This window comes from Prorops nasuta, unplaced genomic scaffold (genome assembly GCF_024137725.1).
Source record: "Prorops nasuta isolate Cenicafe-Biocafe unplaced genomic scaffold, Cenicafe_Pnas_1.2 PNAS00019, whole genome shotgun sequence".
NCBI classification, from domain to species: domain Eukaryota; kingdom Metazoa; phylum Arthropoda; class Insecta; order Hymenoptera; family Bethylidae; genus Prorops; species Prorops nasuta.
In genome coordinates, this window is record NW_027116816.1 from 2,050,380 (window position 1) to 2,076,098 (window position 25,719).

At 39.4% G+C, this 25,719-nt stretch overlaps 3 protein-coding genes across 10 annotated transcripts in view; 1 reads left to right on the forward strand and 2 right to left on the reverse strand.

Annotated features, from left to right (window-relative positions):
- Positions 1 to 963: 963 nt before the first annotated feature.
- Zip48C (Zinc/iron regulated transporter-related protein 48C) lies at positions 964 to 19,346 on the reverse strand. Of its 2 annotated transcripts, none has more exons than XM_066738864.1 (6): positions 18,964 to 19,346; positions 17,867 to 18,116; positions 16,507 to 16,658; positions 16,326 to 16,411; positions 6,373 to 6,630; positions 964 to 3,808 (listed from the first exon to the last, which is right to left on the reverse strand). In XM_066738864.1, the coding sequence occupies exons 1-6, from the start codon at positions 19,069 to 19,071 to the stop codon at positions 3,730 to 3,732; spliced, it is 933 nt and encodes a 310-aa protein (XP_066594961.1). In that variant the 5' UTR covers positions 19,072 to 19,346; the 3' UTR covers positions 964 to 3,729. The 2 variants fall into 2 exon arrangements, with proteins under 2 accessions (XP_066594961.1, XP_066594960.1); XM_066738863.1 differs by having other exon boundaries at positions 17,735 to 18,116; positions 18,964 to 19,098.
- Positions 19,347 to 19,798: 452 nt separating this feature from the next.
- On the forward strand, positions 19,799 to 21,572 carry LOC136780486 (uncharacterized Golgi apparatus membrane protein-like protein CG5021). 4 transcript variants are annotated; one of them, XM_066738865.1, is made up of 6 exons: positions 19,799 to 19,902; positions 20,019 to 20,088; positions 20,487 to 20,563; positions 20,637 to 20,871; positions 21,025 to 21,279; positions 21,361 to 21,572. In XM_066738865.1, exons 2-6 carry the CDS (start codon positions 20,074 to 20,076, stop codon positions 21,424 to 21,426), a joined length of 648 nt encoding a protein of 215 aa, XP_066594962.1. In that variant the 5' UTR covers positions 19,799 to 19,902; positions 20,019 to 20,073; the 3' UTR covers positions 21,427 to 21,572. The 4 variants fall into 4 exon arrangements, with proteins under 4 accessions (XP_066594962.1, XP_066594963.1, XP_066594965.1 ...); XM_066738868.1 differs by lacking the exon at positions 19,799 to 19,902 and adding an exon at positions 20,158 to 20,277 and having other exon boundaries at positions 19,949 to 20,088; XM_066738866.1 differs by lacking the exon at positions 19,799 to 19,902 and having other exon boundaries at positions 19,942 to 20,088; positions 21,037 to 21,279.
- Positions 21,573 to 21,688: 116 nt separating this feature from the next.
- Positions 21,689 to 25,719, reverse strand: part of Lar (tyrosine-protein phosphatase Lar) — a 210,652-nt gene continuing 206,621 nt past the window's right edge. For all 4 annotated transcript variants that reach the window (XM_066739193.1, XM_066739192.1, XM_066739191.1 and 1 more), the window contains one exon: positions 21,689 to 25,662. In XM_066739193.1, coding sequence (XP_066595290.1) covers positions 25,594 to 25,662 — 69 coding nt within the window. In that variant the 3' untranslated portion in view covers positions 21,689 to 25,593. The remainder of the gene's footprint in view (positions 25,663 to 25,719) is intronic.

Below are 25,719 nucleotides of genomic sequence, written 5' to 3' on the forward strand. Positions count from 1 at the left end.
TCCCCTCTCTGGCGCGCGCACACACACACGGAAAGATGAGAGCGTAAAGAAAGAAGCAGGGTCGTCTCCCGCTCAAGCGTCTCTCTCTCGCTCTCTCTCTCTCTCCCGTCCATTTGAATCGTGGCATTCGCGGCTTGCCGGCGTCGCTCCTATGCCATGCGCGCGCGATTCTACATCCGCTCTCTTACTTACGTATAGCGTGGCTCCTCTTCTCTCACCAGCGTTCGTCGTCGTCGTCGAGTTCGTCTCTCTCTCTCTCTCTCTCTCTCTCTCTCTCTCTCTCTCTCTCTCTCTCTCGTGCACTCTTTATATTTCTCTTACTCTACGATCCCCTGCAGTATCTCCGTCTCTGTCGCAGGATCGCCAGGGAGCGCGAGCGCGCTCGCATTCGGCACGCATACACCGAGAAACACACACAGACGCAGCTTGAACCGAGGGAAAGCTGAGACAAGTAGCAGCCGTCCTTGTCGCTCGTGCCATCCATTCATGCCTTGCTCGACTCTCCTCTCGGACCTCGGTTATGCAACTCGGCGAGACGGCAGAGACGAGGTGGAGGAGGAGGAGGTGGAGGGGGAGAGAAGGAGGAGGTTGCCGAGGCAGCGGAGGAGAGCAGGAGGCGAGCAGCAGCACCCGGCAGTGGCGTCGACGGGCTAAGCTTCGCACGCCAAGCGGCGCCCGCGTTCGGGGTTCCTCCGACCAAACCAGAAGAATGCGCGCCGGTTTAAACTCATCTTCCGTTTTTTCACTCGCTCTCTTACGATTCGCACGCCTCCTAATAATTGTCCCAGAGAGAATCGGTCGATATAAACGCAGCAAAATTATAGCTAGAAATCATTCAGATACAACAAACGATTTTTCATCGTAAAAATTCTTTATTTTACAACGAGTGATCCAATTCTTCTTAAGAGAAATAAAATTCTTTGTTCTTTCAACGCACTCTTACGCAAAAACATTTTGCCAACATAAAAACATAATTTTAATATTTATTTAAGTAAATAGATTATTGTATGGATTGTAGCGCGTGATATGGAAATGAAACATTCCTTGTTTTCACCGTAATGGAATACTCATAAATTAAAGAGCCTAACTATTTTTGTACGTAATATTATAATCATGGTTCTTTTACATTCAAATATTTGAAAGAAAATCGCAATAAATTGACGTAGCGCTCTGAAAAGTATTTGCAACTTTAAAGATATAGCTTTAAACACCACTCAAGTTATTTCAGTGAAATTGTAGCAACGATAATGATTCTCCGCTTTAATTTTTCCTGAATTTTTAATTGAAAGTAAACGCTATACATGTATATATGTATATATACGTACAAACGTTTCTTATTCTCTCGTATAAGAAATAGTACCTATAGCAGCTAGTATGTACCGCAGTGCATTCAGGTTTAATATAAACCGACTTTAACATCACTATAAACTTTGACGACTTTATTCCTTGAATAAGATTTCGCTATTATGTTATTTTCGCAGATGTTAGAAATACTTTTATCCCGATATATTATACAGGATAATTTTCAATTATCTAATCACCTTGCCTCTATTTAAAAATATATAAAGTTACAATTCTATCTATCTACTGCAATGAAGTATGCGCAATACGTATACATACCGGGTTGGCAAGAAAGCAATTTCGGTTTTGTACTGTGAATCCATTAACGTAAACTGAAATTAGTTTCTTGCCAACAGAATGCAATACTAAGTAATAATTGTTCTTTCTGCAGTATAAATCTTGAACATTTAACAAATAAAAAGTGTTAATGTCAGTACATTGATAGAACGCATACTACTTGGTTTAAGAATTTATCTATATAGGTTTACAAAAGAGAATTATGGTGCATGCATAGCTAATACATTCAATCCAGCAGTCTCTGTGTTCTGATATGAAAATATAACATGTAGATATTACAAGTGTACAAAGTCGAAAATACGAAGAGGTGCGTAATTAATGACACGTTGTTATATTAAAGTCTCTGGCACGATTTCATTGTTCAGTATTTATTTTGGTTTCGTGAGATTGTTTATCCAATGGTTTGGAGGACACTGCTTTGGGAGGAAATTTTGAACAAGCGTGCAGTTTCGTGTAAATGAATAATGAGAATGTACAGGTCGACCTGCACGTGGGGAGGAAATATATGAAAAGACTGAGAAAAAACTAGTAACTGCGCGACATATACTTAGTTAGAAAGGACACTTTGTAACGTAATAAATACTTGTGCAGCTACCTTCCAGACTCGAATGGCTGCATGCGAAATGCTTCGATGTTGCGACATTCGTATACTTCGTGAGAGAACTCATTCAGGAAAGGTATAAAGTTTACGCAACGTGGCAGTGAAGTGTGTCGATTCATTAAAGAGAAGGAATTCTTGCAGAAAATTACGGTGTAACGGAGGCAACGAAGGATCACCATCGGAAATGGATGAGAAATGATCAAGAGTATACGCTGTATATATACATATGCTGAATCGTGCATGAGATGACCACTGTAAATTGGACAGGATCTCTAATGGATCCGCGTGTGCGCGCGGTAATATTATTAGTCTCACAGTTCCTTAGCGATAATTCGACTGGGCCCCTTCCATTGCAAACTCGAGCTTGTCAGAAATTTTCAAGACGGATCATTTTCGACGTTGTGCACTCTTATATTTATATATATATACTATACATCTATAATGATAAACTGCCGGCTAGCTTTTCTGCAACATGCATCTTTTCATTGCATTCATCGTTATACAAGAGGTCTAGGCAATATCGTGCGCCCTGAGAGATCGACTCTGATGCTCGATCATAATCGGTCATATGTATTACATTATTGCTTAACATTTGATATATACCACTACGTATCCAAAGTGCGCCGTAGCAAATGGAGCACAATCGAAGGTCGAGCTCGGACAGACCTAATTGACTGCTGAATCAGAACCAATGAAGGCTCGACTCTAGGAAGACCAATTCGACTACTTTTATGTCGAGAAAAAAGTCTATAGCCGAGCTAATTCAATAGGACTTCCATTGCGCAATGCATATTCGTGTCTCAAATTGACATAATTCTCTCTCAATATGTTCACAAATAATATCATACTTACCAATATGAATTATCAGCCGATATAGCTGTAGCATCGACTACGATGGTACAACTGGCTTTTAATCAAGCATCAAAGTATCGATTAAACGTACATATATATAATACAGGGCTCCAACGATACTCCAGCTGGTAACACCATGCTCAAAGCGAACCAGTCCATTGGTACTTTTGCAGCCTAGACATTTCTTTAAGAGTATATCGATCCTTTCCGAGACAAGATCGTAAGCTTGACCTTGCCAAACTGCATTATTGTCAATAATCCTCATAGAGAAGAATGCCTTGTGGCTGCAACTGATAAGCCAGACTCGTCCACTCGACACAGTATTATATCTATACATAGTTTTCATCTATTTGGCCGTTATTTTAATAACACACGTATGATTAGACTAAAAAGAAAAAAAAACATTCCTGCAGAAATCGTGGATTTTCTCGCTTTTCGGTAGCACAAATGACGTCTTATGAGATAATAGGAATATTATGTGTTTGGAATAGTTATTGGTTATGGTATTAGAGCTCGTCTCGTCGCACGATCGGTCGAAATAAACGGTTTCCAGTATAAGGCTGTTGGCACGATATCTTGTGAGTAGAGTTGCTCTAGCTGCGGATACCACTTGAATTGTTGCTGATACCGTGTGGATTTTATCCCAATCCGACATCCAGAGACATCATGACAAGAAAACCAACGATTGCAGACCAACTGGCGAGTTTACCGTTGCCACTGTAACAAATAGGAAGACAAAAATGCGTAACGACATTGTTAATCGTATCTCGAGAATAGCGGTTTAGCCCAAGTACTTTTGCGATAAAGAGTAGTCCATTGCCAGTCTTACGACTGATATCAATCCGGAAACTCTTCATTTTCCTCCTTGACTGTTTCCCCTCTATTATTGTACTCCCCAAGGTTTCTTCGTTCCTATATATATATATATATATAGCCATTATATTGCAAAGGGCAACGATTCGGATCGGTGCGACCTGCAGTGACGTTGCTTCGATAATCTCAGAGAGACAGAGCGTGGATGAGGCGTAATTAAAAGGATTTTCGCGGGGTACGCGGAGATTAAGTAAGCACAAAGCACTCTGGCCCGTATTGCACGTCATGGCTTGTTGATTTTGTAAATTATACACGGCCATCAATTTTAACGGCCGGAGAAATGCGCCGTTGTGTTTCGGTGGGCGTTCTACCACATCAATCATATCCGCGCGGTAAATACCTCCTTTGGTATGTGTTTTCGCACGCGCGTCCGTGTGTGCGTGTATGCGTTAGGGAAAATGTATATTTTTATTCATCTTTATCGCGTCACGTAGAGAGAAAAGCCAAAAATTTGTCATTTACGCGCGGGTTCGGTGGCGCGCGAAGTGAGTGGAATCCAATATTTTCCGTGTGCGAGATCAATGATTTTGAAAGTCGTTCGGGTAATGATAAATAATACATTGGAATATGCGATTCGAGTATAATAATTTCTAACGTTCCAATGACGATATAAAACATTGATCGGACTAGAACTGGATGGGGAACGAGGCACACATACCACATAATATACATATATATATATATATATATATATATATATATATATATAACGCTTAAACGAGCTAAATTTCTAAATCAGGGGAGCAAACTGATGTCGGCAATGAATTATTGTACGTAATAGCAGTACGCATAAGGTAGATTATAGTTGTTCGGTTTTGATAGAAGGAGGGGGGGCGGGGGTATAGTTTGGGTGTTTCGGTCAGTATTGGCGAAGAACGCACGAGGCACGTGCGACGGACTAGCTGATCCGAGGACGGTTTAGGCCACGCAACGGTTTCCTAGAAGAGGGATCCGTTTTCACTTTTGTGTTTTCCGAGGGCCCCGTGGGTTCCCGAGGGAGCGCTCACTGGCCAAGTATCTCAGGAGGTATAACGCGCGCTTAGAAGGGTATCCGGGTGGAGCGGTTAGATCGCACGCGAAATACAAAAGAAGCCAATTATAATGACAATGCGGCCGCCTTAGCCGCCAAGCCTGGGAAAGAAATTCGCTACGTCCGTTCTATACGACCACGACGACGACGGCGACGACGACGCGTTAACTGCGATTCTTCCGTCACGCGCCATTGTACCGTAATATCGTTCTCCGATGTATGCCTCGAAAACTGATAAAAATATTTCCTTCGACTAAATTCACCTTTCATATGCTGTGCACTAGCCTATGAGAGCTATATATATATACATACCATAAATACTGCAGTAGCTTCTTTTCCCGATCAAATCATTTATCGGCTTGCGTAACGTGTACAATCGTTAAGCGGAATTGCCATGCAGCCGGGAACGAGCGGAGGAATCTATCTATATAATGTCGAAATCGAGCAGGAAAATCGAACGTTCGTTCGCATCGTTATAATTCGGAATCTCTCTCTCTCTCTCTCTCTCTCTCTCGAGAGAGAGAGAGAGAGAGAGAGAGAGAGAGGTTGGTATAAAGCTGCATTGTGTGTCGGTGGGAATAGATTCTTCCTCTAATTCGGCCTGAATGGGCCGGGAATGAAGAACGCTGGAAGGATGAAACGTGAGACGGAAACGGGTGCAAGTGCACTGTCCAATGTGTAGTACATGCCAGAGATGGTAGGATGCCGGTGCAATAGGTGTGTAAGGCTGCTTGAAAAGGTGAAAAAGAGGACGGTAAAGCCGGAACCAGTTAAGGGAACGAGTTCCTAGGAGACACTTTTTCGTCCATGCGGACTTACTACTTGACTCTTCGTACGCTAAGCTCGAAACCTTTTTTCCTCTCTATTTCAAGTCCGGAGTATAACGTTTCTTTCAGCCGCTGCTCGCTCCTTCCTTGGTCTCGGCTGATAATGTAGGCGAGGAAGAAATTCGCTCGAAATCTTTCGTCGCGGAACGCTCGACATTTTTCGCTCTCTTATCCGACGAAGCAGCCGGGCCAATAAGTCGCGGTGCGACTCGCGACGTCGTCTTTTCACAGAAACGAGTTACGCAAATATTTTTACATTGTATATAAGATTTGCAACTGTCGCCAATATAGTACACTATATGGTACAGTGTATATATATGCATAACTGGTTTTTAAAAGACAACGCGACGAGCATTTTTTCCTCGGTCGCGCGGCCATTTAATTCCGTAATTGATGTCGCGTATGGTTATAGCACACGTCACAGCTATAAAGACGAGGTGGCGAGAAGAAGCAGAAGGAGGAGGATAGGCTGGAATTTTAATGGCAGGGTTTCTAGTTTCAGGTGAATCGGGATTCCTCCGGGTTATTGCGCAATTAGTAGGAATACAGACCTCTGATGGGCCTCGGGTATAATGTCATCGATCACGACGTAAATCATCGCACCAGCGGCGAAAGCAAGTGCGTAGGGCAGAGCCGGTGCAGCCAGCGTTACTCCAGCTGCGCCTAAGATACCCGCCAGTGGTTCCACCATCCCGGAGAGCTGCCCGTACCAGAAGCTCTTCAAGGTGCTAATTCCAGCCGCTTGAAGTGGCAGAGATACCGCCAATCCCTCTGGAAAGTTTTGGATGCCAATGCCAATGGCCAGATTCCTGAAAAACAAGGAGAAACGCCAAATTTCATTGAGCGAAAGTTGAGGAAGGATACTCGCGCGGGACGAATGCCGCGAAAGAATTAAAAGACGACGAGGTCTAGAAAATAGTTGGAACTGATCGGTGAAAGAGCCGAGGAGAAAGGTGGTGGAGTGCATGTGAGACTGTGTGGAGAGAGGTAGGAACACACCGCCGGCCGCGGCCGTCTACCGCGGAGTCGAGATAAGGATAAAAATTTGCAGCCGAGGTGGTTCTGCACGAGCCAAGTCGCAGACTCTTCTCGTTACGTTAAGTTCTTGAAACCACAGGTCGATGGCTTCGACATTCCTGGGATTTTTCCATCTGCCAGTCAAGAACCTCGGCTTCGAGGCATTCTAGATAGCTGTACTCCTCGTTCTTTCATCGTCCGCGCAGCAGTCATGCCGTACTAAATCCATTTCACTCTTTCGAGCATTTTAAAGCCGAATCGCTTTTTAGCCTCCGCGCGATGCGCGGCTTTATCATTATGCTTTTCCACGGTCATCCGCGTGCGTGTGATAAAGTGTATTTTAGGGAATGTAAATTGTAAACAACCGAGGGCGTTTGATCGGAATATAAATTTTGTTGGAAAATGATGCACAGGGGCGAATGCAATTGGAATAAATCCTGCTTGGATATCTTTTTGTTCTGCTCGGCCCTCTTTCTCCGCGGAGCGACCTCGAGGATCGCTGAACGTGATCTACAGGCGAAGTAATGCTACGGTAGGATCTTGTCGGCGAAAGAGGGAGAAAGGTAAATGGGCAGGGAGAACCGGTGACCCGCGGGGGGCTCGGGGAACAGGTGAATGAACGACACCAATGTATATATACACGAGCAACGCTCGATGCGTGTGCACCAACACCGATCGATGAGGCGGCAGGATCACATATTGCACTGTGTGTGCCGCGGTGCTCGAGACTCCGATCCACGGGGGTCCCACTTTTCTCTTTAAAGCTTCGCTCCTCTCTATATATATACCTTTTACCCAACTCGCACAATCCAATGAAGAGTATAGGAAATTCGTTCAAAGGGTATAAAGATGGATACACAGGTTTTGGGCACACCGGTATATACATATATTCTAAGCATACTATACCTATATACTATATACAGGCTCAATGGGATAACTGCTGTATGTATAAGAATCCCTTGAGAGTATGTCATCGGCCATTACGACCTTCTCCCCATTCAAACTTTAATATCGAGCGAGAAAGCGGAGTTGTGTATTTTAACAGGGCTTGTAAAAACCAAGGTCAACCGAATCGTGCTTCAATTAGTTACTATATGTGCGGAGCCGTACGTAGAAGAGGAAAATAAATAATCCATCGTCACGTTCACCTAGACCCAATTTGTTCAGCTGTCCGTTCAGAGAATTTACCATCGGATTTATTCAATTAGAGTTTTCAGCTAAAACATATCGTATACGCACAAAGGTGAATAATTAATCAGCGATCGTAGCGTATAACAGATGAATATAAGGGGAAACGATGGACAGTGAGCAGCCTAGTAACAATGAGCGAGAAGAAAGAGCTTGCTCGAATTATCCGCTGATATGTACAAATAATATTTGTTATTCGAACCGATCGTGTCTTTGAATTCCAGTCGATTGCTCCGCTATAGTATCAATAAAGGAGCGAGAGCACGAGTTGGTTACAAATTTAATCCAACGAGTATTCGGTTTTTCGATCAATTCCTTGCCAATAATGCTCGATTGGCTAAAAGCTTTTCTGTATCTACCAGCCACGAGTCTCATTCTCTACGTTATTCTTTCGATTCTTCACCGTGAACTCTGTATATCCCACGGTTGCGCAGTATCGCTCTCGAAACGCACGTTTCTTTTGGTAAATTGGTATAAAGTTTGAAGGAATTGAAAAGCGCAGGTCGATTTGTGGTGGAAATTATCGAAGGGTTGGTTTATTGTCGATGCGATTTGTACATAAAACGGCAAACTCCTCTTAAGCACGAAAAGTAGCAGCAGCCGACAATCAGTCACGCATCTATGGTTACGCTCCCGTGCCTCCACGAACCTAAGAACCTATTTTGCAGCTCGTGCTCTCAGGAGAGATCGAGATGATAAAGTAGCAATAGTCGGGATAAAAAGAGCCACGGCGAAGGAAGTTAGTCGAGCATCCTTATCATCATCATCGTTCGTACAGTGCTTATTTGTTGCAGGCACCTTGTAGCGAAACGGACTAGCTTTGCTTCGCGGGAGGTTACTACTAGTCGTGCAGGCTAGGAGATCTCGACGATCAACCGGAGATCGTCCAAAGCTTTTTCAAAGGCGATCGATGAAATTCCATTGCGCGCCCGGGTTTGATGGAAGAATCGCGCAAGAGTAAAAGTTAATGGATTAAATGCCGTTCTCGTTGCTAACGACTATATATACGTGTGTGTGTGTGTGTGTATATATATATATATATATATATATTACAAACACATAATAATATATAGGCTCGAGGAAAGGCGAGATAGATCGGTATATATGGCGTCGGTGTAAAATCCCAAGGAAGAAGTGTGTTGGCGAAACGCCATATTGGATGCCAGAAGGTTGCTACGTCATCGAGGTGGTGTGGCAAGATACTAGCAGTCGGCCCGGTCCGACCAGGTCCACGAAGAACCGAAGCAAGACGCGAGTATACTTGCGAATATCTATCGGCGTTAAAATATTTTCATATTTTAAGGCGAAACGAATTTCATGGCCTACTTCTCTAGCTACGTAGCGTAATAGAGAGATCGGTGGTCCGTTGCTGGTATCCGGAGGACGAGCAGCGAAGAAGACCATTAATTCAGTTATTGTTCCATAATGGAATGCCACGCGACTTTCGCGAGGATCGTGGATTCTTGGCGCATTCCTTCACGTTTGAATGGATAAAAAGCTTGAAAGTGTGCGGTGTTGCGTAGCGCGGCTCGGCTCCGCTCGGGCTGGCTCGGCGCGGCGCGTCGCGGCACGGCGCGACACGGCGCGGCAATAAGGTATGGAGGAGCTGGTTCGTTCCGACGAGAGGAGGCACGGAGAGCGAGCACAGGACCCTCCGCAGATCTTTGGCGTGCAAACGCTAGATTACGTAGGTATAAGGTAGGTAAGAGAGACGACGGTGGCGGGCTTGTGCTTGGTACACCGCGGGGTTAATCTTATGGTCTTATGGTTTTATGGCGCTAGTCGTGGCCGGTGGCCCCGGGACACGGAGACGGTGGAGGAGAGTCGAGGCAAGCTCGCCTTGGCGTTGGTGGAATGCGGGACGGGCAAATCGCGGTCGGTCCGCTTGCGCCTCGTTCCCATGCATTCCTTACTCCCTCTCTTGCTCTCCTCCCTCTCTCTCTCTCTCTCTCGCTCTCGCTCTCTTCTCCTCCGCCTCCTCGCTTTACTCGTCCCTCCCCCTCCTACTCCTCCTCCCTCTACAGCTCTCTTCCATCCTTCCTTCCAACCTACGTTTCTCCCTTTGCTCAGCATGCTTCTCCCGCGTCTCATATAAACGCAGACGCTCTTACACGCACACACAGACTCCGCTCCTCGTCTCGCATCCTTTTCTCATCTCACCGCCGCAACGCCGCCGTGCCGCACCGCGCCGCGAGCACCTCTCTCGCTACACATATTTTCTCTCTTCCTTCTTCCCCGTGCGTGCATATATACCGCACACAGAGACGCATGGTCGTCTTCGTTCATTGTCATTCCCTTTTCTGGCCACGAGGCGTTAAACGAATTACAGCGTACAAATCGATCGATCCGTGACGACGGCTTTCGCCAAATATCGCGGATTCCTCCTCGAACCTGCGCCGTTGCTCCACTCATCCGCGCTACTCGAGCTACACATTGCTCTTTTCATCGCTGACCTCATCGATGTATTTCCGTAGACTCCATAAACAGAATCCTGTGCGCTATACGTCTTTTTTCGTTCCTTTCGTTATCTTCGCTTCATTTTGCATATTAGTGGATATCTACATACAATGCATTGGTCTGCTCGATGCTGTGTACACGCGAATACACAGCTACGTTATACTCCACCACCGAAGCGAAGACAGCTCTCGCAGAACTCATTCTCGATCCTCGCCTCTCTGCGAGGCCTTTACACCGAGGAATTCGAGTTTTCGCTGTTGGCGGCAGGGTCGGTAGCCGACCTTGTCACCGTGGAATGTAGAGATTGGCAGAAATTAACAATCCGCGACTCTTTCCAACTTCCTAGGTGTCACCTCTGCGCCTCGGGAATAAGGATGTGACGCGCTGCTCGTTTTTAGCCACGCTATTCCAGTCCTCTCGCGAGACCTTGAAACCTTCCAGTTATACATCCTGTACGTGTCCTTGGGTTAGCTTAGGTTCTCGTCCATGAAAAATTCCTCGAGAGCAACGCTGAAAACTATAATTTTTCATCGTTATTCGTGCGAGAAATGTGGGTTATTCGAGGATCATCGGTTGCATGCCGAAAATACGTGGTTCGATCTCTCCTCGGGTTATTACGATATGGAAAATCTCTGCGAGAGGCTTGGAATTGCGGTGGGATGATAATTTGGTGACAGTGTGGCGATGGTGGTGAAAACTCGGTGGAAAATGATGGTATTCGCGGATAGTCCTAGCAGACGATCGTGAGGTCGTCGTCGAGGGACATAACGGATCCGGCTGTGGGTCTGTTCCAAGTAAGGAACGCGGCGCGCATGCGTAATGCCGTCGCATTCCAGGCATTGCAAAGTCGCTGCACCATGCACCGATGGTGCATCGTCCGCTGAGTTCCCTGGCGTGCTCGCGCAAACATCACCTCCGCATCCCTTAAACTTGGCAAGTCCAAATTCTCTTAGCACCGCAGTGTGTGTCGCTTCTCCTGCCAAAAATTAAAACTCAAGCGTCAACGGCGATCGCTCCACTGCACTTTTGGCCACGGCCGAAGAGAATCAAACGATTGGTAAAAGACATTTTTGGACAAATATTTCATACATTTTATTGGAAAAATCATCGGTACAACATAAAACTTATTTTATTATACATCTTATCAATCGAAAGAGGATGTTTATGAAATTCTAGCATTTCTATCGTTAATCGGATATATGCCGTGCTACAAAAGAGGTCGATACTGTAACGATGCGAGAAATTATCGTTAACTTTTACAGCGCGGAGAACCGCTTATGATTCCCTCTAAGCTCGAAAGCTTCTGAGAATTGACAAGCAGATTATTCGCAAAGTCAATCGACGGAATTAATATAGAGAGCTTTCGCGTAGGCAAACTCATGGTAGAACATCTCGCATCCATTCTTACCGAACGGTTTTTAACGCGAGTTTATATTCTCGCGAGCGAGTATCTATGTGGAATATACGACGATTGAATGTTATGACAAAACGGGATATTGCTCATCGGCTATCGAGTAATTCCTGGAAAAGTATGTAACCGCTGGGGCGAGGATAAGATTATCAATCAATTGTATAATTCCAAGACAAAAAGTACAAAACTAGATTTTTAAATGGAGAAAATATAAAGAACCTTTTAATGGATTTCGTATATACGGCAAAAATGTGCTTTATTATGGAAAGTTGGTGCACGCAGGGTGGGCAAGCGGTAAAACTGAATGGACGAGTAAGCAACCGTTCCACGAGGGTCAGAATCTTCTCACAGGACACGGTGTGTGTAAGGGAAAAGTTAGTGGTTTGTGCGAACGGTTCGAACATCGCAGATGCGACACGAACGTGTGTCATTGCGAGCGTGCATCCAATGTTCACCGAGGTTAAGCGTTAACTATTATCGTATTCAACTTCCGTTACTGTTAGCACACGTCAGAATTGGCTTTCCGCGTCCGATAAGCCTGGTACAAAGTACAGCGATTAGGGCTACGGGGACCGTAACAATCTCTGGCAGAAAAATGTTTGCCGATAAACCATCCATTAGTCTAAACACGTATATTGCGTTACAAAAAAAACCAGAGCCTCTAATAAATACTTGATTGACAAAAAATAAAGGCTCCTTTCGTGGAATTGGTTGCTATGACGTATATATATATATGTGTGTATATGGAGGCGAAGCTCGGCTGAAAGTTGGCGAAGCTTAACACGTGAACATTTTAGCTAGGACTCGCGATAAGCGTGTAATAGAATTATTAGGATTGCGTCACCATTAATTATATATAGCAAGGAGAATTTTCTTCGGTTACAACCTACTTATTTTATTGCGCAGTGTCGCCGAACGTAGTACACGGTTTGGCCATTTACTTCATGCGTACACGCGTGTCAGCGTGGTCAGCGTGTATTGGAGGCAGCAGGAGTGGCGAGTGGCAATTCCTCGAATCCAAGCGACAAAGTTGCGAGTACCGGTGTAGGTACTGCGTGGTCATAGCAATGATATTGTTATGAAATAATAATGTATGCCGATAGAATGCAAAGAGCAACGCATTAAAAGGCAGCAGGTGCCTTGCGGCCACTCGCAATGACAAGTCGCGTTACTTCATTGATGCGGATAAGGGTCGGGCTGCATGACTCGAGGGGGGGGATTAACTTTGTCACTTTGTAGTAGAGTATATATAGCCGTATAGAAGAAAAAAAAAGAAAAAGAAGTACGGCAAACCTAGATTTAAGGAAAAATAGGAATTCACTGGTAGAGTGATTCAACGCTGGATCTCCTTGGACGTTTTGCACTCGGTGGAAATTTTGCTTCTATATCGACGTCGTCGGCCTCTTACCGTGGCTACCTTTCCAGTCTCCGCGTCCTACGTGCATACGTATACGCATATATACGTATGTACGTATGTACTCACCACTCGGTGTCCCGCTTCCCCCCTTCCTTCCTCTTCTTTTAATTCCTCTCCCTCTCTCGCTCTTTCAGCGTTTCAGCGCGCATCGACCATTTTCCTTCCCTCGACCATTCCGCAATAACGCCAGCGATCACCGGCGCAGAAACTAAGATACGTTCATTCATGATTCTTTCTTAATCGGACTGAAACGTGAGTCGTTGTCCCACATTGAGTTATCTTTCCTTGGAAAGGACACGGCGTGAACGGCCGCTGCGCGAGACTTGCGTAAAAATTGATTTCCGTGCCGGTAAAGTAACGACGTTTTCCTTGACCAGGAGCGAGGGTAATGATCTCTCTCTCTCTCTCTCTCTCCCTCTCCCTCTTCCTTTTTCACGCTTGCTGCAGATACATTTCTATGAGAAAAAGAAGGTCGACCGCAGGCATCGATTTTGCCTCTGACCAGCAAATGCAGTCTACGAAAGATGTTGGAAAAAGCATTTTCTACACTTTGAAGCCTCTTACAATGTTGCTGGAATCTCCTTTTTTCTTCATCTAAATAAATGTATAAGACTATACATTCTCTCTCTGTCTCTCTCTCTCTCTCTCCCTCGTGGAACTTTCTAAAGAAAGGCGTATTGGGTAGCTTCTATTTGGGTTTGGGAAATAGATATGTTGTGCGTGCATGCAGCAGAGCCAATGAAAATCATCGTGAGAATGGAATGTCGTTGGTTACAAACGAGTTGGGCTACAAAAGGGCATACTGGGTCGATAAATGCTCAAGGCTAACTAAGTGATTTCCCAAACGACGCACGAACGTCTGCGGCTCTCCGGCTGAAGACAGGAGGAGAAGCTGCTGGAGCGAGTACAGCATTGCATGCATTAATGAAGCCCGTCGTGCATCACTATTAATTCATTGAAAATTAACAGTGCCTCGAGCAGAAATTTCATTCATCCTCGACCATGCAGAGACTATCCTCAATATTCATATTTTCCAAAGCTTGCTAATTGACTATTCTTTTGTAAGGCCCCTATCGATTAATTAAATCTCTAGAAAACAGTGTAGCGAAAAGAAAAGGTATGTTAGCTGGTATTTATGCGCAGGAAATTATGACCTATTTTGTTTTGCATATTCAAAGTGGATGATCATTATTTTTACAGTTGAATGAATGCTGCAACATTTCGAAACAACTTGAAAAACTATCCGAGATCCGTGCGCTCCAAGATCGATGACCGGGTTATTATTGAAATCTTTTCTGGCTGCAGGGGAACGTATTTCTTAATTACAATGTTATTATATATATGCATATACATAGGGAGGCCACGACACACACGGATCGAGGAGGAAAGGACAGCGCGAGGCCGCGAATGTTGGTAAGACAGTGACGCGATCCATTCATTCCAGAGATTTTTGATGCTCTTCCGTTGTAGATGAAGCGAGAATCAAGCGTCAACATCATCCGAACGCATTGGAATGTCAGGTCGGGACTGTTCATCACGAGAGTTACGCCAAGTTCATTTCTATTGCTTAACCGCAACTCTTTAAAAACTTCCATGTCACGTGATTTTCATTTACATTTAAAATTAAGTTTAACCATAAAAAGACTATTTTTTCTTTTTCAAAATGAATAGAAATTTTACCGATCGATGGGAACGGTACTATCCTTGTGCTTGAATTAAAAAGTATAGAAATCAATTGAGATACAATTTATATACTGCCTGGATTATTCCCGTGAAAATCTCAAGAAATATTCCAACATTGTACCAGCAGAATCAAAGCAAACGTTTAAAAACGCGCATTCAAGTATACACGTGTGACCTTGCCTACGACTATGTATCGTGAAAGCCCTTTTTTCCGTCCTACCCATTGTGTGTGTGTGTGCGCGTCTTTACGGGGTACAACCAAATTTCATAAATGATAGCCGCCTACTGGTAAAAAGAGAACGAAGCAAACATAGCACGCTCACGCGACGTAGTTATATCAATTTAGACGTACATCGTATTGGTGTGTCTCCCTCGCGTAGATACATATTGTATATCACTAAGGAACTGTGTCACGTGATTCGTGTTGCTACATCGATATGTGCTCCAGTTCACCATGCGATATGAAACATGAACCCATTTAAACATATAGTATTGAAAGGTGAATAGAAAGCTAATTTACATCTCTCTCAAATATAATCGCTCTGAGATCAGATTAAAGGCAATTCTATTAATGCGGCACAAAAGTTCAGCCAATATTATTATCGCAACATTGCATAAACGCTGAAAGGTTTAATTATAGATATAGGATAGTCGTAATTTCTGGCAAAATTTTTACGATTGAATAAAATCTGTTAAATAAACTGGTGCGAGGAAAGTGAACTCGAAGCTGTGGCGAAGAACGGAAGAGCTTGAAATAACGATGGATAGGAGGGAAAGAGAGAAGCTGAAATGGAATGCGGAGCGCCCCAGGCTTCTTGGATTCCAGGCTCGCACGTGCTTTCTATACTCCTCGACGTATAATCAAATATAAAAATGACAACAAAGCTTTCCTTTGACCTTCGTTCGTCGGCAGCTCGATATGATTCATTCAAGAGCATAAATTGATTCTTTAGGCTAATTTCTGCCCAAATAATTGAGAAAAAACAGTTGCTCTGTGCTAGCCTTAAGCGACACTGCTGCCATCTTTCGGCTACTCTTCGATACCGATTATATCAAAACCTTCGCTACCGAGTACATTCGGTCGTTTTCGGTACTTTCTTGCCAGTATATGGTATAAAAGTAACTGCATTTTGTATTAATTATAATCCAATAATTGTAATTAATTCTTCTTTCTTCTATAGTTTGATGAACGAAAAGAAAAAAATGATAAAAGATTTTATCATTGCAGAAAATTAGAAATAGCGAGCTGACTATAATATTCCACCTCGAATACTTCCAAGAACGTATTTTTCAAATATTTTAGTTCTGCATTTTGTCTATGCAGAGCTTACCTTGCATTTTCGAACGTTGCTGATGCACTGCTGCCTACAGCTCCAAATCCGACACCAACTGCAAGGCCTTCTGGAATATTGTGCACCTAAAGAAAAATTTAGTTAAATTAATTCAATTATTTGAAAGAAATTATTTAACTGCTTTTGAAGAGAATCGAGCAGGTTTAAAAATGAAATATACCGTAATAGCTATAACTAATAACAATATCCTCCTCCACTGATTGTTCTTTGCCTCATTACTTGGATCTTCATATAAAGTTCCTATCTCTCCAATCTCTGATGGCCTTTGTACATTCCCAGTTTGCCTTCGTCGAGCATTCTGTTCATAAAATCCTACAAAATCAAGTTTTCCACAAATATTTACTGATTTCTATTTAATTACAGATATTTGAATAAGTCACCAAGAAAATCAAGCATCCGTCTATGTTCCATGCGTTTTTTCAAGCACAAGCTTAAATAAATGTGTACAAATAAGGTGGTATAATTGTTTTTAGTTTTCACAAATGGTAGGTCTGCAGGCAGGGCTAACAAGATCAGTTTTCTGATCACATGGAAATACTTAAAAAGTTCCATATTCAATTATTTTAACTTATTACTTATAATTTGTTACCATTTCACAGTATTGTATTGATTGTTTCATTAATTAACTCTTTTTTTCAACAATAAACTATACTTTCACTATTATTTTTTTGTAGCATAGCATATTTTGGAAGCTTTGAGACATTTCATTTTAAATTGATTTGTTAGTTTTTACAAAATTTTTGTCATTTCCATGTGTTTCCCAAAGCAATATATTAATATAGGGAATATATTACTACATGCAATTAAGATAGGTTTACAAATTAATTTCAATGCTTTAAACTACTAGAAGATCAATTTCTACTGATAATAATAATTGATCGTCGTACTTGTACTATCATCAATAAACTAAAGTTAACAAAATATATACCTTTCTGAAATAAGCTTCTTTTTCAAATATCTATATACTGCTCGGAATACCTTTTTGCCAATTATATTTTTATCTATAAAATTAAAATAATGTGACAGCTAATAATTTATGCTTTCTGGATATTCTCGCTTAATATTATTTAAATATAGTACATTTATATCCTATCGTATCTTAAACAATCAATATTAATGCGCGACTCAAGTTAAAAAAATGAAAAGCAGCAAAATTTTAGCGAGACGCTCACGCGTTAAGCAGTGTAAGAGAATACGTGAAAATGCTTATTTTGAGAAGAGTATATGTACGATATTTTACATATGCGATAAAGCAAAGAGGGGCGAGTTTACAGACATTTCATAGTAATATAAACGTATATATAGATATAATTATATCGTGAACTGATCCCATTTTCCAAGCCTACAGATAGAACTGGTTGCTCCAAAAAAAAAAAAAAATCCTATACCATCAATAGTGGTCGATTCGACACGAGAGTACATCTTTTCACCGGAAATCTGTAGTTCGTTAAACGGATCATTATCGTCTAAGTTCTCGTCACTCTTTAATTTTGCAAAGATCTTGCGTCTTTGTTTCGTACCAACTGACTGCATAGCTAAGAGCACATTGGGGGACTGAATGCCAAGAGAAGAAATCAAAACATCGGTTCCATACACAAATGCCGCGCCTAAAAGGAATCCTACGGATACAGGCACAAATGCGTATTCTCCTTCCGCTCCATAGATTTTGCTTTCCGTTGCCATTTCTATCGCAGGCGCTAACAAAGACCAATAACTCGCCGCTATCATAACTCCAGCGGCAAATCCAAGGCTAATGTCCAAAAGTTTCCGCTAAAACAAAAAGTTAATTGTTATTTTTTAAAAATATTTTAATTCTTAACAAATACAGTATATCCATATGCTAAATGCATAACGGTTTTGTTGTTATATAAGCAATTTCTCTAAATCGGAGAAAATGCGATAGTTATCAGTATGATGCTCGAGATTATGAAAAAAAGTCCTATCACAATACCCCACGACAACAAGTAGATGAACGAGGAAAAGATATGCATTTTGCGTGACGTTTTCTTATTTATGTGTTTATGTCTATCGTATACTTTGTACAGAACGAAAATATGCGCTTTGAGATATTATATAAATCAAGTATATATGTTAAATTTCTCAGACACGTGGGCGCAGTTATCAAAATGTATAAAATCACACGTATGTAGAAAGGAAGTGCTTGAACAGATATTTTTGTTGAGAGAGTACAGATTATAACAAGAAAAAAATTGTTATTCTTCAAATGACTAAAAAAAATTTAAATATCGTGTGTAAGTTAATTCAACATTGACATTAAATATGTGACCAAAAATTGTAGTCAATAATAAATTAAGTGGTATAAGGAGTTCTACTTTCTAAAGAAAACGGATATGAATATGGTTCTTCAATTTTTTATGAAAATACAATGAATATTATTTTTTTTAAATTTAGAGTTTCCCGCTGAAACTGTCTATAAGGTGATGCGCGATTGCTCGGGTTAGGTTAAGTACCATCAGTCGGACATGAAACAGGAAAGACTGAAGCCGAACGAACGATGAAATATATAACAGGGACTTTTTGAAAGGGTGAAAAATGAAAAATAAAGTATAAAAGACTAGAAAATCCAACAAATTATTTGCAGCAAAAAAAAATTTACCTGTTTTCCTCTTATAACAATGACAAGTGCAGCACCTGCTGCTGTAAGGGCCCATGTAAACAAGGTCCCTATCAGTGCCTGCACTATTGGCGAATACTGTCTCAACATAGTGAAAACTTGGGTGTCCTTATCACGTAATACCACTGGAGCATTCCTTCCTGCAACGGGATTCGTGACAAACTGGATTGCGGTATACAAAATCAGTCCAACGAGCACTCAGTCCCCTAACGTTTATCTCCAAGTGTCACTACCACTAGTACCACTACCGCACGGATTTATATATATGTACAATACTGTTACTCAACACTGCACTTGACACAGGCACGAAGGCTTAATTAAATGTAGACCCCATAATCAATGTCGGTCGGTGCACCTGTCAATAGAAATATTTAAAGCTGGTAGTAATTGAATCGGATGAAGGAATAAAGGGGCAAGGGGAGAGAGAAAGAGAGGGAGAGAGAGAGTGATGGAGAAAGAAGGGAGGGTGGGTGAAAGAAAGAAAGAAAGCTGTCTTCTCGACCAGTCCAGTTGGCACTCACCGTTTCGTTACTTTACAGTAGAACGAAGTTGAGAGCATGCGTGGGTTGAATTGGTTGGGTTAAGTGACGAACGATACAAAGGCCATTGACGACACATGGTCGGCTATCGACAATTTAGTTAATAATCTGGTTATTAAGCAAAACGAAAAAATATAAAGACGGATGGCCGAGCTGCCTATTGTGAGCTAATTGTTAAAAGAATTGGATGAAGCTACCGGTTATTACGGATGAGCTTATTTCCAATTGGCTCTTCTCATAGATCTCTCTGTCAATAGGCTGACCAGCTGCGAAATTGTAGATATTAGAGCCGCGCGGTCATATTCAAATTCTCATGCTAGATCCTCGCAATCACTGTACCGTGGTTAGACAAAAACTTACGCTTGCTGCCATTTGGGTCAAGGTACTGCTCCTAATTAACATAATCGCCAATACCGGGTGAAACTGCTCCACTTATCGCAATTACGTTCAAAATTATCTGATGCATAACTGACAAACAAATGTTTTGCCTGCTAGCAGACGACGAGCATGGTCAATTGCAACGTTGTCAGTTTTCGCTTGTCAATGCGCAAACATGGCGTCTGCTTCGGTAGGTACCCACCTGATATACGTCTGCTGTTAAAACTTGCCATGTTGACGATTTTTTTTTCTTTTCTAGTTGAATACTAACTTCCTACCTAAAAATTGTAATAACACTCTCTAATTCAAGGATTTATCAAAAAGAGATTTTTTACAAATATTTAATTAGCATTGTTTATTGACAATTTTTTCAATTTGCGTATGTATGCACAATAATTTATAATAAATTTTATATTATTTAGTATTATTTTCATTGGTTCTATTTATTAGAATCCCTGCCTATATAATTCATTAAATTTGGTTCATGCAAGAATTAAAATTTTCTTTTCTCTGAAATAGTTGTGAATGTGTTTGTCGTTCATTGCTTTTTGATTTGTCATTATTACAGATAATTGTAATTTCATTTAGGTACCGCTACTCATGGATGATGATACAATTGCTTTTGGTGAAGAAGATGATGCGGCACAAAGGGGTGATAAGCTGAAGTGAATATATTTTTAAGAAAATTAATACATTTATTTGATCGGTAGTAAATACGATATTTTGTTTTTCCAACAGACATCCATACGTCACAGCATTTCATCTTGTATTTAGGATAGCAGCAATTGTTGTTTATATGTTATGTGGATTATATTCAAAAAGTTTTATAGCTAGTTTTGTTACTGTGGTACTTTTATTGTCAATGGATTTCTGGACTGTTAAAAATATAACTGGAAGATTAATGGTCGGCCTAAGATGGTGGAATTATGTTGATGATAATGGAAAAAGCCATTGGGTTTTTGAATCAAGAAAGGTTTGTCCCAATATCTCAATAAAAATTTACTAATAAGGCTTTATTAGGAATAGATATTTTGTACGACCATAGCTTTATTTATTTCAAAATATTAAATGAAATGCTTTTGTTCAATAGCTTGTATACATTACTGTCAGTTGCCCTGTTTTTCAGGGTTCACAACAGAATCGCATTAATCCAACAGAGGCTAGAATATTTTGGTTAGCACTAATCTTATGTCCAGCCATGTGGGGCATACTTTTTCTAATTGCACTATTTGGCCTTAATTTAAAATGGTTATTGCTAGTCTGTATTGCTATTATATTAAATGGAGCAAACCTCTATGGCTATATCAAATGTAAAATGGGAAGCAACCAGAACCTATCTACTGCTACTTCAGATTTTTTGAGAAGACAAGTGTTACAAAATGTAAGCAACCTTAAAGTGAATTTATTGTTAAAATTTAAAACTTCGTTTTTTTTATGTATTTTCTTTGTTTCGCACTATTAGGTCACATCAATAATGACAAGAAGTCCGCCAACGACAAGCTCTCAGCAACCTACAAATGTTATATAAAGCTACATGATTTCTGTATGTAAATCAAAATTAAAATTGACATTTATGTATTAATTATTGCAACTCTGATATAAATTAGTATTTGTACATGTAAATATTATACCATTCCACTTTAATTATTCTTTAATAAAAATGAGAAAAACTTATTTGCGAGTGTAGTTTTTTTAAATAGAAAATATTAGGTATACAGTTTACATTTTGAACTCTTCCTTAAATAATCAGGGTGAAATAAAAGAAAGAACTATTTTAGTGACTAATTTATTTATGCCATCAGGCAATACATAATTTACATGGTTTCTTTTTGTCAACAGACTCTTCCTATTACACAATATTTAATTTGTAATATAGTTAAATAGTAACATCATATTTCTCATATTCATTTCAGCCTGTTGTATTCTTTCTGGCAAGAATGTATCACAAAATAATTCTCCCATTCTTTTAACGACATTTATTATTTGACATACTCTTTTCTTTTCTTATTTGGAATCTTCACCAGATTTATGATTACTACAGCTACTGTGCTGGTTCGTCGAAATTGATTAATATCGAACGATGGCCAAGCATATTAGCAAATTCACACCTATACTGTACGGAGTGGTTTGTGATTTATCGTATAATATCAAAATTGCTGCGATGACGCGATCGTACATTTTCAAGAAGAAGAATACAACAAACTACATATTGCTATACAATTTTAATAATTAAAAAAATATAAAACCCAACAGTAGACATACGCTAAAATACGATATACATTAAATCCATGGAATGATAAAAAAAGAATGCGACAGAGTAATTACATACAAATAGATGAATATACTATTAAAATATATTTATACTATAATATAACTTGGTTTTATTTCAAGTATGTACTTTAATGTAACCAAAAACTAAGATTTTATGGATGTTTTTCATCAAGCATTTACATTGAAATGACTTGTCTGGTAAATTATCAGTTCTTTTTCACTTCTCATACAAAGACAGTATTATAATCGAATGCAATTAATTTGGTTTTAGAATATTTCTATATGTAATAACTGTTAATGATAAAACAACTTATATTTATCGTATTCTTTTAATTATGCTATATATATATACAGTGCTGTTTAATTAAGTAATTACAAAAGCAATTGTAATTTTTTTAACTCATACTTGTATTTATAATCTTGATGGAAGTATATTATTAGAGTGCTTAAATTCTATTAGCATTATATTCGTGTGATAACATAAGAATATATAAAAAGATAATATAGATTTTACTGCTTCTATTAGTTTCGATAGAATTTTTTTATATAAAAATCGTCTGTCATGTGGTTCAATTATACGATGTAACAAGTATGTCAAATTCTACATTTTGCAACTGTTTCGCGGGTGAAGCACAAAGATTGATTAGGGAAAAGGAATCAGGAAAATGCATTTATACAGAAGATTTTAATCTCGTCGTTCGTGAAACACTTAAACGGATAATGGACATTGTATCTTGAAGTATTTGGTTTTATTTGTTTTTATAACATATGAAGATACAATTTACAGAATTCTAAAGAAACTTGTCCAAAGTGATATTTTAAAAAAGTGTAACGAGTTAAGCAAATTTTTAATCAAATATTAGTATATTTTAAGTACTATTAAAAATGATAAAAAAGTAACGATTATTGGAAAATGTTAATGAGTATTTTGCGGTCTTTTCATGCTGAATACTATGTTAGGAATACTCTATAGTTTATTATGAAACGAATGAGTTATCAATTATGGCGATATGTACAGTTACATTTTTTAAATAAGAAAAAATATAAAAGAATACAAAAAGATTACAAAACATATATAAAAAGTCTTTAAGTTTCGAAAGTACTATTAAATCTGATTAAACGCGCGGATAAACAAATTAAATATCATGTTTATAGATAGGACGCTTTTTCCAAATAAAGCTTATCAGTTACGATGAAAATATTTTCACAACTATACTTAATTTGTTTCTGATATTTATAATATATATATTTATTTATATATATATATATATATATATTATTCATAGATGCTATAATGACAGACGGTGCATTTATATACAATTAGTCACATGATCCTTGCCCTCGATTTACTTATAAATAAAGATGAACATATACAATATAATAAATATATGAACATGTGTTTGAATGGTTTTATAAAACATTTAGTCATTTGATATGCTTCGATTACATAAATACAATGTCTCGATGTAATAAAAACTATTAAAATTGACTATCTTTGATATTAATACTTATCTTTATGCTCACTTACGCATATTTGAGATTTTCGTCAATTACATTTTACGATACATCGGCAGTAACAAGACAACTATAAATTGCTAGATGCAAATTTGTAACTGTAGAAGATACAAATGAGCACGTGTTTATTGTCCTTAAAGACTATTAAGTATATTAGATTTTCATTAAATGTTACTTTAAAATTTAATTTTTATCAAAATGACATATTACAAGCAGTTTTTAGTTTCTTTATAAACTCGTCGTTTGGCTGCATATAGTGAACATGGGCTTTTATTAAAGTATCAAGAGACACGATAATGCCTCGACGGCAAATGATTGTAAAAAGGCCGAGAGGTAAGTTGAAACTGAACCGGTTATATGTATAAGTTTTAGAAATTTTTTAAAGAATGTAGAATGAAAATTTATAATTTATATCGAGGGCTAGGTAAAACAATAAGAGTGATATTAACATACAGTGCTTCTACTGAAACTACGTATTCATATAAGAATGCATATTTCTCAGATGTATGCATTCCTCTTTGAATATAGGCACCGTATTCTTACATTCTTATTTCCACGCATCTCATTCTTTTCTAACAGCCGTCACTTAAACTAATCTTATAACAAATTCTTAGGATCTACGTTAAATTACAGTATGTAAGGAGAAAATCCCTATCGTGCGTAATGGGTACAGCAGTAGTAATTGTCAATTTGGCAGTAAGGTAAATATTTTTTTATAGGCGAGCGATTAAACATTCGGCTCTGCCTTGAACACTCAATGAAATACATCGCTTCTTTTTGCAGTATTCTTAGTATTTTTAAATTTCTGTAAAATACGGCGAGACAATCGCCTTTTTTAAAGTTCGTTTCACGTAAATGTCTTTTGCATCATATTTCGTCCGAATTTTTCATAATATCTATTATAAATTTGAGCGATCTCGTTTCTCTATATGCTGCTGATACTGAAGGAAGCACTTTTCTTTATTAATTAGAAATGACGCGATTTCCAATATCTGCGTTCAAGATTTTAAAGATAATCGTTTAAGAAATTTATTCTCCAATATTTTGTAGAAATGAAATGTTCGCAATGAATTCAGTCTACGTTGAAAATATAATAATCTCACGATTAAAAACTATGGATCTTACATTACATTTTCCGATATCATTGGTTAAGTTCGAACATGAAAATTATTCAATGGTTTTCGTAAAATATTAATATTTAGCAGTAGAACGAAAACGGGTATATAATTTAGGCAAATTTGTGCACGGATGAACATTTGTCTGAAAGGAAGAATGACCAATCGACTTTTACTTTTCATACGGATTTCTTTAGTTCGCTTATTAATACTGGCATCTGACGTAGATGCTTGCAAAAGATTTACTCGTATATAAACGGTTAAAACAACACGCGTTGGTGAGGCGTGTTCAACAAACAAACAATATTGACTTTTGTGGGTAAAAGAAGCTAGCAAAAATTTTAACAATCTATTAGTAAATATTAAAATATAAAATCCTGTGTTCTATATATTTGAAAGTTTCGTATATAGTATTTGCGTAAAAAAGAAAAAAAAAACGTGAAAAGAACGCAGGGGTATACTAAATAATGTGTAAGAAAATTCGTCCCTCGTTACATACGGACCCATTGAATGTAGCTTTGCTGTAACACCATCGATTAAAGCACTCCATACCTTTGCTAGATGCTCAAAATATTAGTAATTTATAGTTTCGCTATGGTAATTGCCCTTGAAAGGTGTACGAATACATTACGCTAATATTTCCACATTTTTAACTCATAATACGATTCACATTTTTATATAAATTCATTGTACTTAACACGCTTTGTATTTTGTCTATCGCTGATATTCCTTTCACACCTTTGACGTTCTCTCCTGTCCCTCGATGGCTCTCTGGAATCACGAGAATCTGCTTGTCAGTTGGCATAATGATCGAACGATCCCAAATATTCCAAACTTGCGCGATAGCAGAACTGATACTGATCCTGTCGATGAGAAAAAAGAGGAAACAATTATAGTACACAAATATATTGTACCCATTT